At 42.5% G+C, this 22,698-nt stretch overlaps 1 protein-coding gene and 2 long non-coding RNA genes across 4 annotated transcripts; 2 read left to right on the top strand and 1 right to left on the bottom strand.

Annotated features, from left to right (window-relative positions):
- Positions 1-430: 430 nt before the first annotated feature.
- LOC124259931 lies at positions 431-669 on the bottom strand. Its single transcript, XR_006893963.1, has 2 exons — positions 572-669; positions 431-487 (listed from the first exon to the last, which is right to left on the bottom strand). It is a non-coding gene; the product is annotated as an uncharacterized LOC124259931 (long non-coding RNA).
- Positions 633-1,911, top strand: LOC124259930. Of its 2 annotated transcripts, none has more exons than XR_006893962.1 (2): positions 633-715; positions 898-1,911. It is a non-coding gene; the product is annotated as an uncharacterized LOC124259930 (long non-coding RNA). The 2 variants fall into 2 exon arrangements; XR_006893961.1 differs by having other exon boundaries at positions 815-1,911.
- Positions 1,912-5,026: 3,115 nt separating this feature from the next.
- On the top strand, positions 5,027-15,353 carry LOC124259933 (solute carrier family 13 member 5-like). The gene is made up of 14 exons (XM_046694157.1): positions 5,027-5,354; positions 5,711-5,860; positions 6,009-6,124; positions 8,002-8,156; positions 8,280-8,367; positions 9,121-9,288; positions 10,260-10,379; positions 10,542-10,637; positions 12,227-12,331; positions 12,651-12,748; positions 12,967-13,085; positions 14,001-14,162; positions 14,426-14,563; positions 15,053-15,353. Exons 1-14 carry the CDS (start codon positions 5,256-5,258, stop codon positions 15,239-15,241), a joined length of 1,803 nt encoding a protein of 600 aa, XP_046550113.1. The 5' UTR covers positions 5,027-5,255; the 3' UTR covers positions 15,242-15,353.
- Positions 15,354-22,698: the final 7,345 nt, after the last annotated feature.

The following is a 22,698-nucleotide window of genomic DNA, read 5'->3' as shown; positions in this document are numbered from 1 at the left end:
ACAGCTATACAGCAGTAGGAAACAAACGTGACACTGACACAGATCCTGGCCTGTTACTGGACTGTCCAGCCTGTTGCAGGTATACAGCTATACAGCAGTAGGAAACAAACGCGTGACACTGACACAGATCCTGGCCTGTTACTGGACTGTCCAGCCTGTTGCAGGTATACAGCTATACGGCAGTAGAAACAAGCGTGACACTGACACAGATCCTGGCCTGTTACTGGACTGTCCAGCCTGTTGCAGGTATACAGCTATACGTAGGAAAACAACAAGCGTGACACTGACACAGATCCTGGCCTGTTACTGGACTGTCCAGCCTGTTGCAGGTATACAGCTATACACAGCTGGCCTGTTACTGGACTGTCCAGCCTGTAGGAAACAACGCGTGAAACACTGACACAGATCCTGGCCTGTTACTGGACTGTCCAGCCTGTTGCAGGTATACAGGTATACAGCTATACAGCAGTAGGAAACAAACGTGACACTGACACAGATCCTGGCCTGTTACTGGACTGTCCAGCCTGTTGCAGGTATACAGCTATACGGCAGTAGGAAACAAATGTGACACTGACACAGATCCTGGCCTGTTACTGGACTGTCCAGCCTGTTGCAGGTATACAGCTATACGGCTATACGGCTATACAGCAGTAGGAAACAAACGTGACACTGACACAGATCCTGGCCTGTTACTGGACTGTCCAGCCTGTTGCAGGTATACAGCTATACGGCTATACGGCTATACAGCAGTAGGAAACAAACGTGACACTGACACAGATCCTGGCCTGTTACTGGACTGTCCAGCCTGTTGCAGGTATACAGCTATACGGCAGTAGGAAACAAACGTGACACTGACACAGATCCTGGCCTGTTACTGGACTGTCCAGCCTGTTGCAGGTATACAGCTATACAGCAGTAGGAAACAAACGTGACACTGACAAAGATCCTGGCCTGTTACTGGACTGTCCAGCCTGTTGCAGGTATACAGCTATACAGCAGTAGGAAACAAACGTGACACTGACACAGATCCTGGCCTGTTACTGGACTGTCCAGCCTGTTGCAGGTATACAGCTATACAGCAGTAGGAAACAAACGTGACACTGACACAGATCCTGGCCTGTTACTGGACTGTCCAGCCTGTTGCAGGTATACTGCTATACGGCTATACAGCTATACAGCAGTAGGAAACAAACCCATTTTCTGATGTATTTTTTGTTGTTTTGTTTTTGCCCTAAGGGACACTTTTGTAATCTATGCACTTGCGAATTACCTTATTTTGGATATGCTTAACAGTTTTTATACAAGTTCTCTGCAATGTATGCTTGCCAGATTAATATTTCATTGATTGGGATTTCAGTAGTTTTACAGATAGATAAAGTATATTTTGAGTGTATGTCATTATTTTAGACCAAAGGTTTCCAAACTTAGTGTGCTCATTTTTTTGTATCATTGAGCAATGATTTTGTCTTTCATGATATGATTTGAGAGTGATTTGTGAACTATTTCATTGTTCTCAAAAGGACAGATTTAGATTTACATGTATACACTGTCAATGCACATATAATGTGCCACTGACATATTTTGGAATTTCAGGTGTCAAGTTGTGAGATCATCTGATTCCCAATAGTACATCAGAGAAGAAACTTAAGTTTGCTCATTTTATCATTTACAACATAATTATTCAGTTTTGACATTCCACTTATGTAATATCTGATCTGAAACCTGCTCATTACAAACCTGTGTTAACGCTGGTGGTGTTGGTACAGATGTTGGAGGCCACCACAACAGTGGAATCAGACATGAAGTCTCAGGCATGTCTGTACAAGTGGAAATAATTCATAAAGTGTTTTGAATATTTTGATGGAAGTGTATGACAGCTTTATGATGCTTGTTAATAAAATGTTAATTGTATAGATAGTTGTCTGTGGTTATTTCCCCACAGTGTGTATATTCATGGGCTCAGGCATTAGAATGATCAGACACAGGTGATTTGTAGTCTGTCGTTCGTTATGCGCGTGACAGATAGTCAGGAAGTTGTCTGTGGCTGCTTCTGCACACGACAGTCAGAGAGTCGTCTGTGATTACTTCTGCACATGACAGATAGTCAGGAAGTTGTCTGTGGCTGCTTCTGCACACGACAGTCAGAGAGTCGTCTGTGATTACTTCTGCACATGACAGATAGTCAGGGAGTCTGTACCTGTGAAGTTCCGGGTTGGAATATTGATCTTCAGTAACCCATGCTTGTCGTAAGAGGCGACTAACGGGATCGGGTGGTCAGACTCGCTGACTGTTGACACATGTCATCGGTTCCCAATTATGCAGATCCATGCTCATACTGTTGATCACTGGATTGTCTGGTCCAGACTGGATTATTTACAGACCGCCGCCATATAGCTGTAATATTGCTGAGTGCGGCGTAAAACTAAACTCACTCACTCAGGGAGTCTGTAGTTACTTCTGCACACGACAGATAGTTAGGGAGTCATCTGTAGTTACTTCTGGACATGATAGATAGTCAGGAGTCATTTCGTGTTACTTCTGTACATGACATAGTTAGGGAGTCATCTGTGGTTACTTCTGGACATGATAAGATAGTCAGGGAGTCATCCGTGGTTACTTCTGATGCATGATAGATAGTCAGGGAGTCGTATGTGGTTACTTCTGTACATGATAGATAGTCAGGAGTCATTTCGTGTTACTTCTGTACATGACATAGTTAGGGAGTCATCTGTGGTTACTTCTGGACATGATAAGATAGTCAGGGAGTCATCCGTGGTTACTTCTGGACATGACAGATAGTCAGGGAGTCATCCGTGGTTACTTCTGGACATGACAGATAGTCAGGGAGTCATCTGTGGTTACTTCTGGACATGACAGATAGTCAGGGAGTCATCTGTGGTTACTTCTGGACATGACAAATAGTTAGGGAGTCATCTGTGGTTACTTCTGGACATGACAGATAGTCAGGGAGTCATCCGTGGTTACTTCTGGACATGACAGATAGTCAGGGAGTCATCTGTGGTTACTTCTGGACATGATAGATAGTCAGGAGTCATTTCGTGTTATTTCTGTACATGACATAGTTAGGGAGTCATCTGTGGTTACTTCTGGACATGATAAGATAGTCAAGGAGTCATCCGTGGTTACTTCTGATGCATGATAGATAGTCAGGGAGTCGTATGTGGTTACTTCTGTACATGATAGATAGTCAGGAGTCATTTCGTGTTACTTCTGTACATGACATAGTTAGGGAGTCATCTGTGGTTACTTCTGGACATGATAAGATAGTCAGGGAGTCATCCGTGGTTACTTCTGGACATTACAGATAGTCAGGGAGTCATCCGTGGTTACTTCTGGACATGACAGATAGTCAGGGAGTCATCCGTGGTTTCTTCTGGACATGACAGATAGTCAGGGAGTCATCCGTGGTTACTTCTGGACATGATAAGATAGTCAGGGAGTCATCCGTGGTTACTTCTGGACATGACAGTTAGTCAGGGAGTCATCCGTGGTTACTTCTGGACATAACAGATAGTCAGGGAGGCATCCGTGGTTACTTCTGGACATGACAGATAGTCAGGAGGCATCCGTGGTTACTTCTGGACATGACAGAAAGTCAGGGAGTCATCCGTGGTTACTTCTGGACATAACAGATAGTCAGGGAGTCATCCGTGGTTACTTCTGGACATGACAGATAGTCAGGGAGTCATCTGTGGTTACTTCTGGACATGACAAATAGTTAGGGAGTCATCTGTGGTTACTTCTGGACATGACAGATAGTTAGGGAGTCATCCATGGTTACTTCTGGACATGACAGATAGTCAGGGAGTCATCTGTGGTTACTTCTGGACATGACAAATAGTTAGGGAGTCATCTGTGGTTACTTCTGGACATGACAGATAGTCAGGGAGTCATCTGTGGTTACTTCTGGACATGACAAATAGTTAGGGAGTCATCTGTGGTTACTTCTGGACATGACAGATAGTCAGGGAGTCATCCGTGGTTACTTCTGGACATGACAGATAGTCAGGAGTCATCCGTGGTTACTTCTGGACATGACAGATAGTCAGGGAGTCATCCGTGGTTACTTCTGGACATGACAGATAGTCAGGGAGTCATCCGTGGTTACTTCTGGACATGACAGATAGTCAGGGAGTCATCCGTGGTTACTTCTGGACATGACAGATAGTCAAGGAGTCATCTGTGGTTACTTCTGGACATGACAATTAGTTCGGGAGTCATCTGTGGTTACTTCTGGACATGACAGATAGTTAGGGAGTCATCCATGGTTACTTCTGGACATGACAGATAGTCAGGGAGTCATCTGTGGTTACTTCTGGACATGACAAATAGTTAGGGAGTCATCCGTGGTTACTTCTGGACATGATAGATAGTCAGGGAGTCATCTGTGGTTACTTCTGGACATGACAGATAGTCAGGGAGTCATCTGTGGTTACTTCTGGACATGACAAATAGTTAGGGAGTCATCCGTGGTCACTTCTGGACATGACAAATAGTTAGGGAGTCATCTGTGGTTACTTCTGGACATGACAGATAGTCAGGGAGTCATCTGTGGTTACTTCTGGACATGGCAGATAGTCAGGGAGTCATCTGTGGTTACTTCTGGACATGACAGATAGTCAGGGAGCCATCTGTGGTTACTTCTGGACATGACAAATAGTTAGGGAGTCATCTGTGGTTTCTTCTGTACATGATAAGATAGTCACGGAGTAATCTTTCATTACTTCTGCACATAACATAGAGTCAAACAGTTGTATGTTTCTACTTCTGCAGATGGCGGTTAGTCAGGGAGTAGGGCCACGACACATGTCATATTCTCAGTGGCGTCATGGTTTGTAGATTGTGAATCAGACACTGACGGATTTTGTTTAAGACGGTGTATTCAGTGGCTGTTGAAGGCAGGGTAGATAACCTGTAGCTGTATCAGGAGAACTTGTCGCACTGTACCTGCGGCATTATCACAATTATCACTGAGGCTTCAACTGAAATATTCGTCACGACTGCACGTGACGTTCCATATCTCGCATAGGTAGACAAATCTAATCATAGACATATCTTGAACAACATTTGCATAGCCAATGTGTGTAGTTCCACACAACTCTAATTTACCTCACGCTCAGGCATAACTAGAGGTGAATGTTAACCTTCCAGTCAACCAACATCAGTCTCTTCATTCACGTATTATTGTCAAGCGTCCAGATCAACTGTTCCACCCTGGAGACATATATACTGCCATGGCTGTTATCACCCACCTCAAGGCCTGCTGGAGAACTCTGGTTGTTGTGGCAACACCATTACTGCTGTCTCCGCTCGTCGTCCCGGGGACGTCTTCGGTACGTTAATGTTTATGCACGTGTGGTTGGCTTACATTTCATAAAGATATTTTCAACATTATAATCGCATTGCTGCCTAGGCGGTAAAGTTGATGGTATTATACACAGCTATCTACATGATATATAATAATTGTATAATTACACCTTTCGATTTCATAACGTGGTTCCTATGCCGAGAAACACATGTAGTAACTGGTGGTAAGCCTGACTCCAAACAGCTGCCTCATGAGGTGATTAGCTCTCACTATATACTTCGACATTACATTTACATCAGATGTGCGACAGAATATCTATGGTGAACATCAACAGTCATCAAACTATATAGTACATTTCCATAACATATGTTTCGTTTGTAGGTATCCAAGTGTGGCTTTGGTCTAGTAATGATGGCGGTGTTCTGGTTGACGGAGGCACTTCCTCTACCAGTAACGGCCCTTCTTCCGGTTTTACTGTTCCCGTTGATGGGAATAGTTCCATCAAAAGAAGTGTCACGGTTTTACTTGATGGTATATCTGTTGTATTTGTTTAAACGAAGTAAAAACGATTGATCTCAGTACTGGCAAACATTCTTCTACATGTGCAAAGGTAATGTCTTGTTAAATCAGATGATATCTATCTCGTCACAGTTAGTGAGACAAAGATTCATTTTTACAGGATATAAACTTCCTGCTGATGGGGGGCTTGTGTGTTGCGATGGCCATTGAGGAATGCAACCTACACAAACGCTTCGCCTTGAGATTGTTGCTGTTCCTCGGAGTACAGCCACGACGGTAGGCACTGCTTGAAGCGACCGTCCTACTGGCATACACAATTGTTGTACACATGGCTTGTTTCTGTGAAAATGTATACTTTTTCGGATCATTCTTTAAAAAAAACCTTTGTTCTGAAGAAGCGAGTGACTAATGTCTATGTGTGTCTGAGATCGTGTGATATGTGATTGAGACCTTTTGGTGAGGCGTATTTGATACCTGTTTTATATCTCTGGGTGATATGTGATTGAGACCTTTTGGTGAGGCGTATTTGATACCTGTTTTATATCCCTGGGTGATATGTGATAGAGACCTTTTGATGATGCGTATTTGATACCTATTTTATATCTCTGGGTGATTTGTGATTGAGACCTTTTGGTGAGGCGTATTTGATACCTATTTTATATCTCTGGGTGATATGTGATTGAGACCTTTTGGTGAGGCGTATTTGATACCTATTTTATATCTCTGCGTGATATGTGATTGAGACCTTTTGGTGAGGCGTATTTGATACGTATTTTATATCTCTGGGTGATATGTGATTGAGACCTTTTGGTGATGCGTATTTGATACCTGTTTTATATCCCTGGGTGATATGTGATTGAGACCTTTTGGTGAGGCGTATTTGATACCTGTTTAATATCTCTAGGTGATATGGGATTGAGACCTTTTGGTGAGGCGTATTTGATACCTATTTTATATCTCTGGGTGGTATGTGATTGAGACCTTTTGATGATGCGTATTTGATACCTATTTTATATCTCTGCGTGATATGTGATTGAGACCTTTTGGTGAGGCGTATTTGATACCTATTTTATATCTCTGGGTGATATGTGATTGAGACCTTTTGGTGAGGCGTATTTGATACCTGTTTTATATCTCTGGGTGATATGTGATTGAGACCTTTTGGTGAGGCGTATTTGATACCTATTTTATATCTCTGCGTGATATGTGATTGAGACCTTTTGGTGAGGCGTATTTGATACCTATTTTATATCTCTGCGTGATATGTGATTGAGACCTTTTGGTGAGGCGTATTTGATACCTGTTTTATATCTCTGGGTGATATGTGATTGAGACCTTTTGGTGAGGCGTATTTGATACCTGTTTTATATCTCTGGGTGATATGTGATTGAGACCTTTTGGTGAGGCGTATTTGATACCTGTTTTATATCTCTGGGTGATATGTGATTGAGACCTTTTGGTGAGGCGTATTTGATACCTGTTTTATATCTCTGGGTGATATGTGATTGAGACCTTTTGGTGAGGCGTATTTGATACCTATTTTATATCCCTGGGTGATATGTGATTGAGACCTTTTGGTGAGGCGTATTTGATACCTGTTTTATATCTCTGGGTGATATGTGATTGAGACCTTTTGGTGAGGCGTATTTGATACCTATTTTATATCTCTGGGTGATATGTGATTGAGACCTTTTGATGATGCGTATTTGATACCTATTTTATGTCTCTGCGTGATATGTGATTGAGACCTTTTGGTGAGGCGTATTTGATACCTGTTTTTATATCTCTGGGTGATATGTGATTGAGACCTTTTGGTGAGGCGTATTTGATACCTATTTTATGTCCCTGGGTGATATGTGATTGAGACCTTTTGTGAGGCGTATTTGATACCTGTTTTATATCTCTGGTCGATATGTGATTGAGAGCTTTTGGTGGACGTATTTGATACCTGTTTTATGTCCCTGGGTGATATGTGATTGAGACCTTTTGGTGAGGCGTATTTGATACCTGTTTTATATCTCTGGGTGATATGTGATTGAGACCTTTTGGTGAGGCGTATTTGATACCTGTCAGCGATGAGTGTTTATGGCGTGTTGATGGCGCCATGCGACACACCCTTGTTACCTATGTGATTTAGTGCTGCCATGTTTCAGACTGATGCTAGGCTTTATGCTGGCGACTGGCGTACTGTCCATGTGGATCAGCAACACGGCGTCCACGGCCATGATGTTGCCTGTTGCTCGCGCTCTGTTTGCGAGACTTGTTGTCCTGAAGAGGAGGAGGAATGCGGGGAAGCAGTCTCGTGTAGGTGAGCGTCATGTTTCGAGATTCGTGCCACCTGCTAGTAGGACCTCCAACATGAGAAACACTCCATTTATAGGTCGCAAGTTGTTTTGTTTTCATATTTATATAAAAAAATGTATTGTTACAGCAATAATGGTTGACAGCACTGAACATACTGAGCTGATGGTGAAAGAGCCACCAGAGAACACGGCCAACATGGAGGAAGACCCAAGTCGGTAAGGTGGTAAGCAACAGGTGGCACGTATATACTAACTGGTGTTACTAGCAATTGCACACAACTAAACAGCATCACGTCTGTATTAATGTCAGTCTAAACATAATGTTCTATGAATTATTCGACCGACCCTTCACAGTGAAATTGTGTATATGCACAAAAACTTAGTTAAGCACCCCTGACATATCTCACGATAGAATGAGTCCCGATCTTAACCCTTTGGAGCATATCTGGGACATGATTGGTCGTCGTGTGCAAAAAAGAGATCCTCCTGTACAGAACCTGGCCCAATTGGAAGCTGCTTTCCACGAGGATTGGTGTAGGTTGCCCCTTCAGAGTCTCAATAGCTGACAGGGGTATGAGGAGGAGAGTGCTGGCTGTCATGCAGTAACATGGAGGTTACACTCGATATTGACCTTGAATCGTGTAAGACACGCAAAATGACATTTTGAATGTTCACATTCACCAATAAATTCAACATTAAACATTCCACAGCCATACTTGTACAGACATGGTTTTGTATGAAATCAGTGTTAAACATGAGCAATTATCATAAAAAATCAACATGGTTTCCAATCATTTTGTCGTTTTATTCATGAGTCACAGGATCATACGGGTCAGAAAAACTCATGTTTTTCCATCGTGATCACCATGAGAAGTTTCATGTACGCGTTGAAAACCTACCATTGCCAAAATACAGGGGTTGCTTAATTGAGTTCTTTGTGTATATATAAGATAAATTACATACTGGCAGACAGCCTGCTGTGACGGAGGACGTTGTGGACTTCAATCACCTGGACCCCGAGTCGCTGGGCCTGCTGAAAGCCCTGTGTCTGTGCGTCTGTTACTCCGCCAACTGTGGGGGAGTAGGGACCCTCACCGGGTCGGCGCCGCAGCTCGTGTTGAAGGGCCAGATGGACAGGTTAGTACAGAGCTGGTCGTGCGGGCCTATTTTCTGGATCAGACCGATCTCCTGTAAAAATCTGTTGATGATGTTTCAATGAATCCCTGATCAGTTTGCCAGCGAAGGTCATTGACCGGGTTACAACTAAATTTTGCATCAACGCATCAGAATGGCTGAATGTACGATGCATCTTTTTGTAAAGTGCCCAAAGACCGAAGTTTACTGTTGGCGTCAAGACACCATCCACATGGTATACTGACCGTTGTCCTCTGTGTTGCTATACAGTATAGACGGTGGTCGGGGCACGCTGTCCTTTACCTCCTACAGGGTGTACTGACCGTTGTCCTCTGTGTTACTATACAGTATAGACGGTGGTCGGGGCATGCTGTCCTTTACCTCCTACATGGTGTACTGACCGTTGTTCTCTGTGTTACTATACAGTATAGACGGTGGTCGGGGCACGCTGTCCTTTACCTCCTACAGGGTATACTGACCGTTGTCCTCTGTGTTACTATACAGTATAGACGGTGGTCGGGGCATGCTGTCCTTTACCTCCTACATGGTGTACTGACCGTTGTTCTCTGTGTTACTATACAGTATATAGACGGTGGTCGGGGCACGCTGTCCTTTACCTCCTACAGGGTGTACTGACCGTTGTCCTCTGTGTTGCTATACAGTATAGACGGTGGTCGGGGCACGCTGTCCTTTACCTCCTACAGGGTGTACTGACCGTTGTCCTCTGTGTTGCTATACAGTATAGACGGTGGTCGAGGCACGCTGTCCTTTACGTCCTACAGGGTGTACTGACCGTTGTCCTCTATGTTGCTATACAGTATAGACGGTGGTCGGGGCACGCTGTCCTTTACCTCCTACAGGGTGTACTGACCGTTGTCCTCTGTGTTGCTATACAGTATAGACGGTGGTCGGGGCACGCTGTCCTTTACGTCCTACAGGGTGTACTGATCGTTGTCCTCTGTGTTGCTATACAGTATAGATGGCGGTCGGGGCACGCTGTCCTTTACCTCCTACATGGTGTACGCCTTGCCACTGTCAGCGTTGTGCCTTGTGTGTGTGTGGCTGCTCCTCCAGATCACCTGCTTCGGATTCAGGTAACATACGTTCAGCCATGTCTAATTTTGGAAATTTGAGGAATATTTGTAATGGTCGTAAACCGTATCAGTAAAGTGCAATATTTACGTGATATTTCACTGAGGTATACAAAATACCGTTTGATTGATCCGTGTATTCATCTATAACCATTCTTATTTCAGGAAAACATTTTCATGCCGAGGATCAGAAATTGCCGAAGATGAAACAGAAATAAGGAATTTAATAAAGAGGGATTACAAAGCTCTTGGTCCATTGAGGTAAGTTTCAATCTATTACTACGACTACCATTCTGCCATCGTTATGTGTACAAATATTCTACTCAAGACATTACTCATATTCAAAAGTGGAGAAAGACCTTTTGTTCATGCACTTGGTATTCGTGTTGACTGATTATAGGACCTTGGTACCTGTGTTCACTGTTGACGTGTCCTTGATACCTGTGTTGACTGATTATAGGACCTTGGTACCTGTGTTGACTGATTATAGGACCTTGATACCTGCGTTTGCTGTTGACGTGTCCTTGGTACCTGCGTTCACTGCTGACGTGTCCTTGGTGCCTGTGTTCACTGTTGACGTGTCCTTGATACCTCTGTTCACAGTTGACGTGTCCTTGATACCTGTGTTCACTGTTGACGTGCCCTCGATACCTGTGTAGACTGCTGACGTGTCCTTGATACCTGCGTTCACTGCTGACGTGTCTTTGATACCTGCGTTCACTGTTGGCGTGTTCTTGGTATCGGTGTTCACTGTTGACGTGTCCTTGATGCCTGTGTTCACTGTTGACATGTCCTTGATACCTGTGTTCACTGTTGACGTGTCCTTGATACCTGTGTTCACTGTTGACGTGTCCTTGGTACCTGTGTTCACTGTTGACGTGTCCTTGATACCTATGTTCACTGTTGACATGGGTTTATAGACGTGTACATATGTTGACTGTTGTGTATAGACGTGTACATATGTTGACTGTTGTTTATAGACGTGTACGTGTGTTGACTGTTGTTTATAGACGTATACGTGTGTTGACTGTTGTTTATAGACGTGTACGTGTATTGACTGTTGTTTATAGACGTGTACGTGTGTTGACTGTTGTTTATAGACGTGTACGTGTGTTGACTGTTGTTTATAGACGTGTACATATGTTGACTGTTGTTTATAAACGTGTACATATGTTGACTGTTGTTTATAGACGTGTACGTGTGTTGACTGTTGTTTATAGACGTGTACGTGTGTTGACTGTTGTTTATAGACGTGTACATGTGTTGACTGTTGTTTATAGACGTGTACATATGTTGACTGTTGTTTATAAACGTGTACATATGTTGACTGTTGTTTATAGACGTGTACGTGTATTGACTGTTGTTTATAGATGTTTACGTGTGTTGGCTGTTGTTTATAGACGTATACGTGTGTTGACTGTTGTTTATAGACGTGTACATATGTTGACTGTTGTTTATAGACGTGTACATATGTTGACTGTTGTTTATAGACGTGTACGTGTGTTGACTGTTGTTTATAGACGTGTACGTGTGTTGACTGTTGTTTATAGACGTGTACGTGTGTTGACTGTTGTTTATAGACGTGTACATATGTTGACTGTTGTTTATAGACGTGTACATATGTTGACTGTTGTTTATAGACGTGTACGTGTGTTGACTGTTGTTTATAGACGTGTACGTGTGTTGACTGTTGTTTATAGACGTGTACGTATGTTGACTGTTGTTTATAGACGTGTACATATGTTGACTGTTGTTTATAGACGTGTACGTGTATTGACTGTTGTTTATAGACGTGTACGTGTGTACATTGTGTATATCCATGTAACGTTGTTTATTGACACACTTGTCAGTTTTGCAGAGTGGATCGTGATGCTCCACTTCATAGTACTGGTGTTATTGTGGCTGACCCGGCAGCCAGGGTTCTTCACTGGATGGTCACATCTGTTCCTGAACGGGTATGAAGGCAACTTACTGCTGTAATCTAACATCTTTAACACCAATAGCATATATTTGTGGTACTAATCGAAAAGCTGTTGGAAGTGGTATGTAGAACACTTGAATGTGATAACGTAATTAGCCAGCAACACCAGAGGAAGGTTTGTCTGCCTGTCTGTCTGTCAGTCTGTCTGTGACCAAGTGTGTGTGTGTGTGTGTGTGACTTTCTGTTTCTGTGCGTGTGTCTGTGTGCGCGTGTGTGTGTGTCTGTGTGCGTGCGTGCGTGTGTGCTCTCCTCATCCTGTTGTTCCTGAGTTCCATCTCTCCCCTTTTCCCCAGCTACTTGAGTGACGCTGTTCCCGCCATCCTTGTATCCTGCAGTCTATTCATCTGTCCACGACAAAGGCCAAACGTTCTGTTCTTCAGGAGGAAAGGGGGTACGTTGTCACCCGTTGGACTAATAGCTGCGATTAGTCGCGTTTACACAAATTGTGCACCACATATTGACAGCGATAACTTGCCATCAGATTAGTATGTATACTGTTCTAAAAGTTCACAGTGGACACTTTTACTTGTTAGAGTCAACTCATGTTGCCTGGACATAATTTGACTCTGGCCCTTAAGTGTGATGAGTATTTGCTATGTTTCATATCAGACACAAGTGAACCTGTATCCCAAGAGGCAATCCTACAGTGGTCTGTGGTGAGTTCAAGGTTCCCCTGGGGCGTTCTTCTGTTGCTTGGCGGAGGATTCGCTCTGGCTGATGCATGTCAGGTGAGTACATGTCTATGAATGTAAAGGTCTGGTTACATATCCCGATCCCTCACAACTCCACCTCTCCAGTGCTCCCTATGGTTCTCGTCTATGTAGGAGACTGGGTCCAGCATTATCAGCCCCGGTGTTGCTAAGTGACATGTTCCTATCCCCTATGGTTCTCGTCTACGTAGGGGACTGGGTCCAGCATTATCAGCCCCGGTGTTGCCAAGTGACATGTTCCTATCCCCTATTGTTCTCGTCTATTTAGGAGACAGGATCCGATATTATCAGCCCCGGTGTTGCTAAGTGATATGATCCTATCCCCTATTGTTCTCGTCTATGTAGGAGACAGGATACGATATTATCAGCCCCGGTGTTGCTAAGTGATATGTTCCTATCCCCTATGGTTCTCGTCTACGTAGGGGACTGGGTCCAGCATTATCAGCCCCGGTGTTGCTAAGTGACATGTTCCTATCCCCTATTGTTCTCGTCTATGTAGGAGACAGGATCCGATATTATCAGCCCCGGTGTTGCTAAGTGATATGTTCCTATCCCCTATGGTTCTCGTCTATGTAGGAGACAGGATCCGATACTATCAGCCCCGGTGTTGCTAAGTGATATGTTCCTATCCTCTATGGTTCTCGTCTATGTAGGAGACAGGATCCGATATTATCAGCCCCGGTGTTGCTAAGTGATATGTTCCTATCCCCTATGGTTCTCGTCTATGTAGGGGACTGGGTCCAGCATTATCAGCCCCGGTGTTGCTAAGTGACATGTTCCTATCCCCTATGGTTCTCGTCTCTGTAGGGGACAGGATCTGACCATATGCTTCGCGACACTTTCCACTCCACTGATGTCTGTGCTTCTTGTCCAATCTACTTATATTGTCTGGGCCATGTGGAACTCACAAATTAAGTTTAAACCTAATTGCAGAAATCTGGCATGTCTCGAGCAGTGGCTGAGCAGCTGGTCTTTGTTAAATCTATGTCTCCGACAGCAGCAGGAATCATGGTGACGCTTATCTCGGCTGTGAGCACAGAGTTTATAGCCAACACAGTTGTCGCAACCCTACTGCTACCAATAATCATTGAAGTGGTAAGTATTGAAGGTACTGTAGCATCTTTCAGTTGTGAAGCAAGAGTGAATAAATATTTCATATCACCCACATATGTAGAACGAGCGTACATACGTTCCTCCACGATTTGATAACGCCTTCAACCCACCCAGTTACCCCCCGGTGATATTTCGCCATCGATACAGCAATATCGCATAATATGAAGACTTCACCAGACATTCTGGTAAACATATGTAAGTACACATGTATCAAACAATAGGCTATGTATTTGTTTTCACTTCAGGCGCGCAGTATGGTCGTCCACCCATTGTACATCATGCTTCCTGCTACCATTGTGACGTCATGTGCATTTATGTTGCCAGTGGCAACCCCTCCTAATGCTATAGCATTTGCTGGCGGCGACATCCGAGTCATCGATATGGTAATTCCATGGTTTACACTTTATGTCACATTACGATGTCAGTTTGCAAATATGTTTACTGTATTGTCTGGTCCTGACTCGATTATTTACAGACATATACCTGGAATATTGCTGAGTGCGGCGTAAAACTAAACTCACTCACTCAGTTTCCAAATATGTTATAACTGGTTCATCCAATAGAACGCTATCCCTGATCAGACACCATACACATCAAGCATAACGTTCGGATACACGGAGAAGCAGACTATATGTCACATGTCAACAGACGTCCTAACACATAATGACCGCATTCATCACTACCTTTCCTGCCTGTCATCCTCGATATTCTCCGGGGAGAGTGATCGTAACGTATACCCTGGAGATTATCGAGGATGCCTGCCTATCTGATTAAAGCTTTCCACGATTAGATCCAGTAACTGTCAGAAATATAGCATCAACACCAGCAACTAACTACAGGTTGAAACGCATCACATACTTGTTTTTATTAAGGTGAAGAGCGGCTTCGTCATCAAGATCGTCACCATGCTGTGTGTCTTACTGTCAGTCAACACGTGGGGCACAGCGTACTTCCAACTTCATCACGTCCCGACATGGTTTGCCCCTGCCACGGAATCTTACAACTCATCCTTCCACCTCCAGATTGAGAACAACACTCTACCCATGCACATGCTTCTGTAATATATGTACTTCCATACGGACATCCACTAACAAAAATTACATCTCCAAACTGTTATGATGTAATACATATAGAAACGCATCAACCACCAAAATATACTATCTCCAAACTGTTCTCGTGTCATTGTTCCTTCTATATAAAGTTCTTCCTTAGCAGACGTTACCATCCTCAAACTGTTACCATTGTTCCGTTTACTCATAGACACGTCCGTAATACACACAAAACCACTTCCACCACGTAGAACTGTCCTTCTCAAAGGACTTTGTACATGCGACAATAATGAAACTGGGGATCTACCTAGGAATGGCCATGATGAAACTAGGGATATACCTAGGAATGGCCATGATGAAACTAGGGATCTACCTAGGAATGGCCATGATGAAACTAGGGATCTACCTAGGAATGGCCATGATGACACTAGGGATCTACCTAGGAATGGCCATGATGAAACTAGGGATCTACCTAGGAATGGCCATGATGAAACTAGGGATCTACCAAGGAATGGCCATGATGAAACTAGGGATCTACCTAGGAATGGCCATGATGAAACTAGGGATCTACCTAGGAATGTCCGTGATGAAACTAGGGATCTACCTAGGAATTAGGAAGAGTTACCCGCCCTTTGGGGTTGATGACACGTTTAGGAAGGCTCTGTATTTTTCTCTGAAAATCTACAACACAAAAGGCAACTTGAAGTGGCGAATGTGTGTGATCAAAGGTCTACACACCAGTGTCCGTTTGAGTTATACAGAGCGAGAATAGGAACTTTTCACCACCCACCCGGTACACGGCAGGTGAGCCATGTTGACAGATACACGCCATTCACTCAACGCCGCGATCATGATATTGATACCATGCCTTATCGTTTGATAATATGCGCTCTGATCTTCACAGTGCATTTGTCACTCTCTGCCCTCATCATATGTAACCAGCAGGCTATTCTCAATTACTCATTCGATAATTTTGTGCCGAAAGAAACAACATTTTATTGTGTTACGTGTGACGTCACCAACTCGAACTGTGACCTAATTCTGTCTATATACCATGCCTCTCATGCTGCCCATGCACGAGCTTTGTGTCTACTTGGGGACGACACGCTTCCCGCGCGAGTCGTCATTCAGCGACTGTTGTGCTCTAATGATGTTGAGACAAACCCGGGACCCGTCACACTTGAACAAGTTCAAGATAACTTACTCAGCGCAATTGAAAACATGAAAGCAGAATTAGCTACCGCCAAAAATGACCTAAGTTCACAGATCTCCTCTCTTCGGAAAGACATTAGTGCTATTAGTTCCAAGTGTGAACACCTCGAACACTCTGTAACAGATATTCGTGGAGATATAGATATCATCAAACAAAATCATGATATTGTGAACGACGACATTGATGCCCTCGCGGAGAAAGTCGATTCTGTGATCGAAAACATGTCCAACGTAGATACCGAACTAGACCGGCTGGAATCTTACAGCAGACGTGACAATATCATAATTCATGGTATACCCGAGGCTGACGGCGAGGAGAAGTCTATGACATGCAAGCAGACAGCGTTATCCACTCTTAACGAGCACGCTACTTTCAAGACGTGGGGAACGTCTGACGTTATCCGCGCACATTGGCTTGGCGTTAGGCGGGTTAATGCTACCAGACCTCGACCAATGATTGTAAAGCTGCACATGTCTGACGATAAGGTGCGCTCCCTGAAAGCAAGACCGGCATTCAAGGCAGCGGGACTTGGTATCTCCAGTGACCTAACGTCACGTCAACGTCAGCAACTTCAGGCTTTGAAGGGGACAAACATGTTCGGCTATTTCAAGAATGGCCAGCTGGTGACAGTACCTCGCTCAGCCAGTGGAGCTACCGGATCCACCAACGTACGGGATACCAGAGTTCTCACCAAAACGAGGAAACGGCAAGCGAGGCCGAAATCAACCCTGCCGTAGGATTTGGGCCGAGGCCCGGATCGTATCTCACAGGGTACTGCTGACAATGACACCTGCATTACACCCACTGAACACAGCTTGTGCAACGAAACTCTCTCATTTCTGTGTTGGAATATAAACGGACTTCGTAATAAATCAGGAGATGATGACTTTATAGATTATATTAGAAAATTTAATATTATTTGCCTTCTCGAAACCTTTGTTGACTTTAATTACGACATGAATTGGTTGGTTGATTACAAAGTTTTTTCAAGTTCAGCTGTGAAACTGTCTGATTATGGCAGACTTTCGGGAGCTGTGTGCGTGTGTATACATCAGTCTATAAGCATAAATTCATAACTACAGATATCGACAATTTGATATGTATACACATGTCAGAAGCTTTATTTGCTATTGATAAGCATGTTATTTTGATATGCACATATATACCACCTGAAGGCTCTCCTTATTACAACCATGTTGATACCAGTTGTAGTCTAGATAAACTTGAGGAATTTTTATTAGATATACAATCGGAACTTAGTGATTCACATACTGTTTTGTGTGGTGATCTAAATTCCCGAACTGGTAATGCAAATAACCCTTCAACATCCTCACGTGATGATATATTACATAGATACTTTCCATTTCATGAAGATGATGATGTTAGTGTTGAAAATCGGAAGTCTCACGATACATCTACAAACAAATTTGGCCAGAAACTTTTAGATATATGTTACGCATTGCAATTGTTTATCGTTAATGGGAGAGTATATGGCGATTTACAAGGGGAATATACATTTTGTGCGAATCAAGGTGCTAGTGTCAATGATTATTTTATATGCTCGCCCGATTTCATCCAGTACATAGGCAGGTTGAATATTGGGGATCGGCATAAATCTGACCATTTACCTCTTGAATTAACTTGTATGTTCCCCAATATTTATCATAGCATGAACGATGATAACGGGTCCACAAATATCCAACGACTTGTGTGGAATGATAATTTTGCAAGCACTTTCTTATCGAACGTGAAAGAAAACATAACTTCGTTTGGAGGAATTCTACTCGAAACAATTGATACAGATGTAATTGGAGCCATAAATGACTTTGTGGAACTGTTATCGACTTCAGCTAATTGTATGCTCAAAAATGTCAATCGCAAAGACCGAACAAATACTCTAAATACAGATTGTAGAAATGCGCGACGCAATGCTCGTAAACATCGTCGTAGATTCAGAGTGACTCGTAGTAATTATGATAGACGGAAATATTGCGAAAGTAGAAATAAGTATAAAGCTTGTTGTCGAAAGTATAAGTTTGATATGAGAATCCGCAGACAAGAAAGGTTAGAAAGATCTATAAACAGCCCGTCTGCATTTTGGAAAAGTATCCGCCATTTACAAAAAAGAAATACGTCCGGAAATAGCATAACTAAAACTCAATGGTTAAATCATTTCAAAGATGTATATTCAAACGGTGAGATATTAGACTTCGACGATGAAATTAATAATGACTATTATACAGAAGTAGATCAACTTGTACTAGACAGTCCTATTGCCGAACAGGAAATATTAGAAGCGATAAATCATCTTAAAAATGGGAAGGCTGCTGGACCTGACTTTATCATAATAGAAATGATAAAGTGTTCTAAATTCGAAATTATGCCGTTCCTTACGAAATGTTTCAATAAGCTGTATGAACATGGAATTTTTCCCTGCAGTTGGTCAAGCTCTATAATAAATTCACTTCATAAAAAGGGCGACAGAAACGATCCAGATAATTATCGGGGTATATCATTAATGAGTATCTTGGGGAAAGTATTTACGTTGATATTGAACAATAGACTATCAAACTGGGCGAATATGCGTGATAAGATTCCTGAATCCCAGGCAGGATTTAGAAAGGCATATTCTACCACTGATCATATATTTACTCTGTATGCACAAGTCCAAAAATCACTATCAAAAAGAAAACATAAGTTGTACATAGCATTTGTAGATTTTAAAAAGGCATTCGACTCAGTCAATCGTTTTAAATTATGGCAGTGTTTACGCAAGGCAGGTTTACGAGGGAAAATGGTTAGCATTCTCAAATCAATGTATTCTAACGTTCGATCCTGTGTGCGTTGCAAAGACGGGGTTACAGATTTTTTCGATTGCCCACTTGGTTTAAGACAAGCTGGTTGCTGCTTAAGTCCACTCCTATTTTCCTTCTTCATTAGTGAATTATATCACGATATCAATTTAGCTGGAAAACATGGAATCCAAATGTACCCAGATCTTGTAGAAGTCCTAATGCTCCTTTTTGCTGACGACGTTATTTTAGTTTCGGATACTGTGGTCGGTTTACAAAATCAATTAAATATCTTAGAAAGTTATACTAAAGAATGGAAGTTAACAGTAAATTTAAGCAAAACAGAAATTGTGATATTTAGGAGGGGCGGTCCCGTGGCCATAAACGAACGCTGGTTTTTTGATGGTCAGTTGATTACTGTATCCGATCAATATTCTTACTTAGGGTTTTTGTTTTCAAACAGAATGAACTTGAATAAATGTGCACATAACTTAACTTTACGTGGAAAAAGGCTTTAATACAAGTTTTATCGGTTTTATACAAAGTTGGAACTATGTCACCCAATGTGTTTTTTAAGATATTTAATTCTCAGATTCAACCCATTTTATTATATGGATCTGAAATATGGGGTTTTCAGCGTTTTGATTGTATTGAGAGAGTGCATCTTTTAGCCTGTAAAACGTACCTCAATGTAAGCTCAAAGACACCTAACTGCATGGTATATGGCGAATGTGGCAGATTTCCTTTGTATATCAATTCTCACATAAGATGTTTAAAATATTGGTTTAAGGTTCTAAATATGCACGAACAACGTCTGCCAAAATTAGCTTACAATATGCTTTTAAATCTGGATAATTTGGGAAAACACACTTGGGTAACTGATATCAGAAATTTATTATTTTCTCACGGTTTCGGTTTCGTATGGTTGAACCAAACAATTGGCGATGTGAACTGGTTTATTAATGAATTTCGTGTTAGATCAATAGATATGTTCAATCAAGAATGGAAATCCACCCTAGATTCAAGCTCACGATATGAATATTACAGGACCTTTAAAACGTTACTCCAGCCAGAAAAATACTTATCAATAATTTCAACATATAGTTTAAGAACAATGTTCGTAAAGTATCGTTTAGGTTTGTTATCTTTAATGATTAATGAGGGTAGAAAAACCTCTGTCCAGAAAGAACGTCGATATTGTCCTTTATGTAACGTTGGAATAGAAAATGAAATTCATTTTACCCTGATATGTCCTTGTTATCACGAATTAAGACAGAAATATATACCGCACCATCTTCTTGCAAAGCAGCCCCATTATGCATATATATCTTTGTTACAAACCAATAATGAAAATATTCTTGCTCAATTGTCCTTATATATAAAATATGCATTAGCTAAAAGAGATCTTCTTATAAAGCGAATTGTATACCCTTAACTATATATGTAAATATCCAGAATATTCCTTTATCACTGTAACTCTCATGTATATGGGCCGGAGGCCTTTCATACAATAAACATCTTTTGACTTTGACTTTGAATGGCCATGGTGAAACTGAGGATCTACCTAGGAATGGCCATGATGAAACTGAGGATCTACCTAGGAATGGCCATGATGAAACTGGGGATCTACCTAGGAATGTCCGTGATGAAACTCGGGATATACCTAGGAATGGCCATGATGAAACTGAAGATCTACCTAGGAATGGCCATGGTGAAACTAGAGATATACCTAGGAATGGCCATGATGAAACTAGGGATCTACCTAGGAATGTCCGTGATTAAACTAGGGATATACCTAGGAATGGCCATGGTGAAACTGAGGATCTACCTAGGAATGGCCATGATGAAACTAGGGATATACGTAGGAATGTCCGTGATGAAACTAGGGATCTACCTAGGAATGGCCATGATGAAACTAGGGATCTACCTAGGAATGGCCATGATAAAAATGGGGATCTACCTAGGAATGGCCATGATGAAACTGAGGATCTACCTAGGAATGTCAATGTTTCCATGATGAAACTAGGGATCTACCTAGGAATGGCCATGATGAAACTAGGGATCTACCTAGGAATGGCCATGATGAAACTAGGGATCTACCTAGGAATGGCCATGATGAAACTGAGGATCCACCTAGGAATAGCCATGATGAAACTGGGGATATACCTAGGAATGGCCATGATGAAAATGGGGATCTACCTAGGAATGGCCATGATGAAAATGGGGATCTACCTAGGAATGGCTATGATGAAACTGAGGATCTACCTAGGAATGGCCATGATGAAACTAGGGGTCTACCTAGGAATGGCCATGATGAAACTAGGGATCTACCTAGGAATGGCCATGATGAAACTAGGGATCTACCTAGGAATGGCCATGATGAAACTGGGGATCTACCTAGGAATGGCCATGATGAAACTAAGGATCTACCTAGGAATGGCCATGATGAAAATGGGGATCTACCTAGGAATGGCTATGATGAAACTTAGGATCTACCTAGGAATGGCCATGATGAAACTGGGGATCTATCTAGGAATGGCCATGATGAAACTGAGGATCTACCTAGGAATGGCCATGTTGAAACTGAGGATCTACCTAGGAATGGGCATGGTGAAACTGAGGATCAACCTAGGAATGGCCATGATGAAACTGGGGATCTACCTAGGAATGGCCATGATGAAACTGAGGATCTACCTAGGAATGGCCATGATGAAACTGAGGATCTACGTAGGAATGTCAATGTTTTCATGATGAAACTAGGGATCTACCTAGGAATAGCCATGATAAAACTAGGGATCTACCTAGGAATGGCCATGATGAAACTGGGGATCTACCTAGGAATGGCCATAATGAAACTGGGGATCTACCTAGGAATGGCCATGATGAAACTAGGGATCTACCTAGGAATGGCCATGATGAAACTAGGGATCTACCTAGGAATGGCCATGATGAAACTAGGGATCTACCTAGGAATGGCCATGATGAAACTAGGGATCTACCTAGGAATGGCCATGATGAAACTGGGGATCTACCTAGGAATGGCCATGATGAAACTGGGGATCTACCTAGGAATGGCCATGATGAAACTGGGGATCTACCTAGGAATGGCCATGATGAAACTGGGGATCTAGCTAGGAATGGCCATGATGAAACTAGCCCCTTTGGACAAAAGCCAACACTAAATATCTGACAACTTCGTGTAGCGCCCTCCTGTCCTGGTCATACTTACGCTGTGTGGATGTTGATTGTCAGCAAGCCGTGGCATTGCATAAAGATTACTTACGTTTGAAAAGTTGTGTTAATGAGCACTTAATAGCTAAGCAATGAAATTTGTGTGCAGTTCTCATTCAAAGACAACCTGGTGAGTATCATGCTTCCAAAAAATATCTAAACTGTGCGCGGTGCATGAACATTTACGTGCTAATTGCCAATCACGAACTTACAGGACATATATTGAACATCAA

The sequence above is a fragment of the Haliotis rubra genome, unplaced genomic scaffold (assembly GCF_003918875.1).
Source record: "Haliotis rubra isolate DU_JTF1 unplaced genomic scaffold, ASM391887v1 Scf742, whole genome shotgun sequence".
Classification (NCBI taxonomy): Eukaryota; Metazoa; Mollusca; class Gastropoda; order Lepetellida; family Haliotidae; genus Haliotis; species Haliotis rubra.
This window is presented reverse-complemented; position numbering and strand designations above follow the sequence as displayed.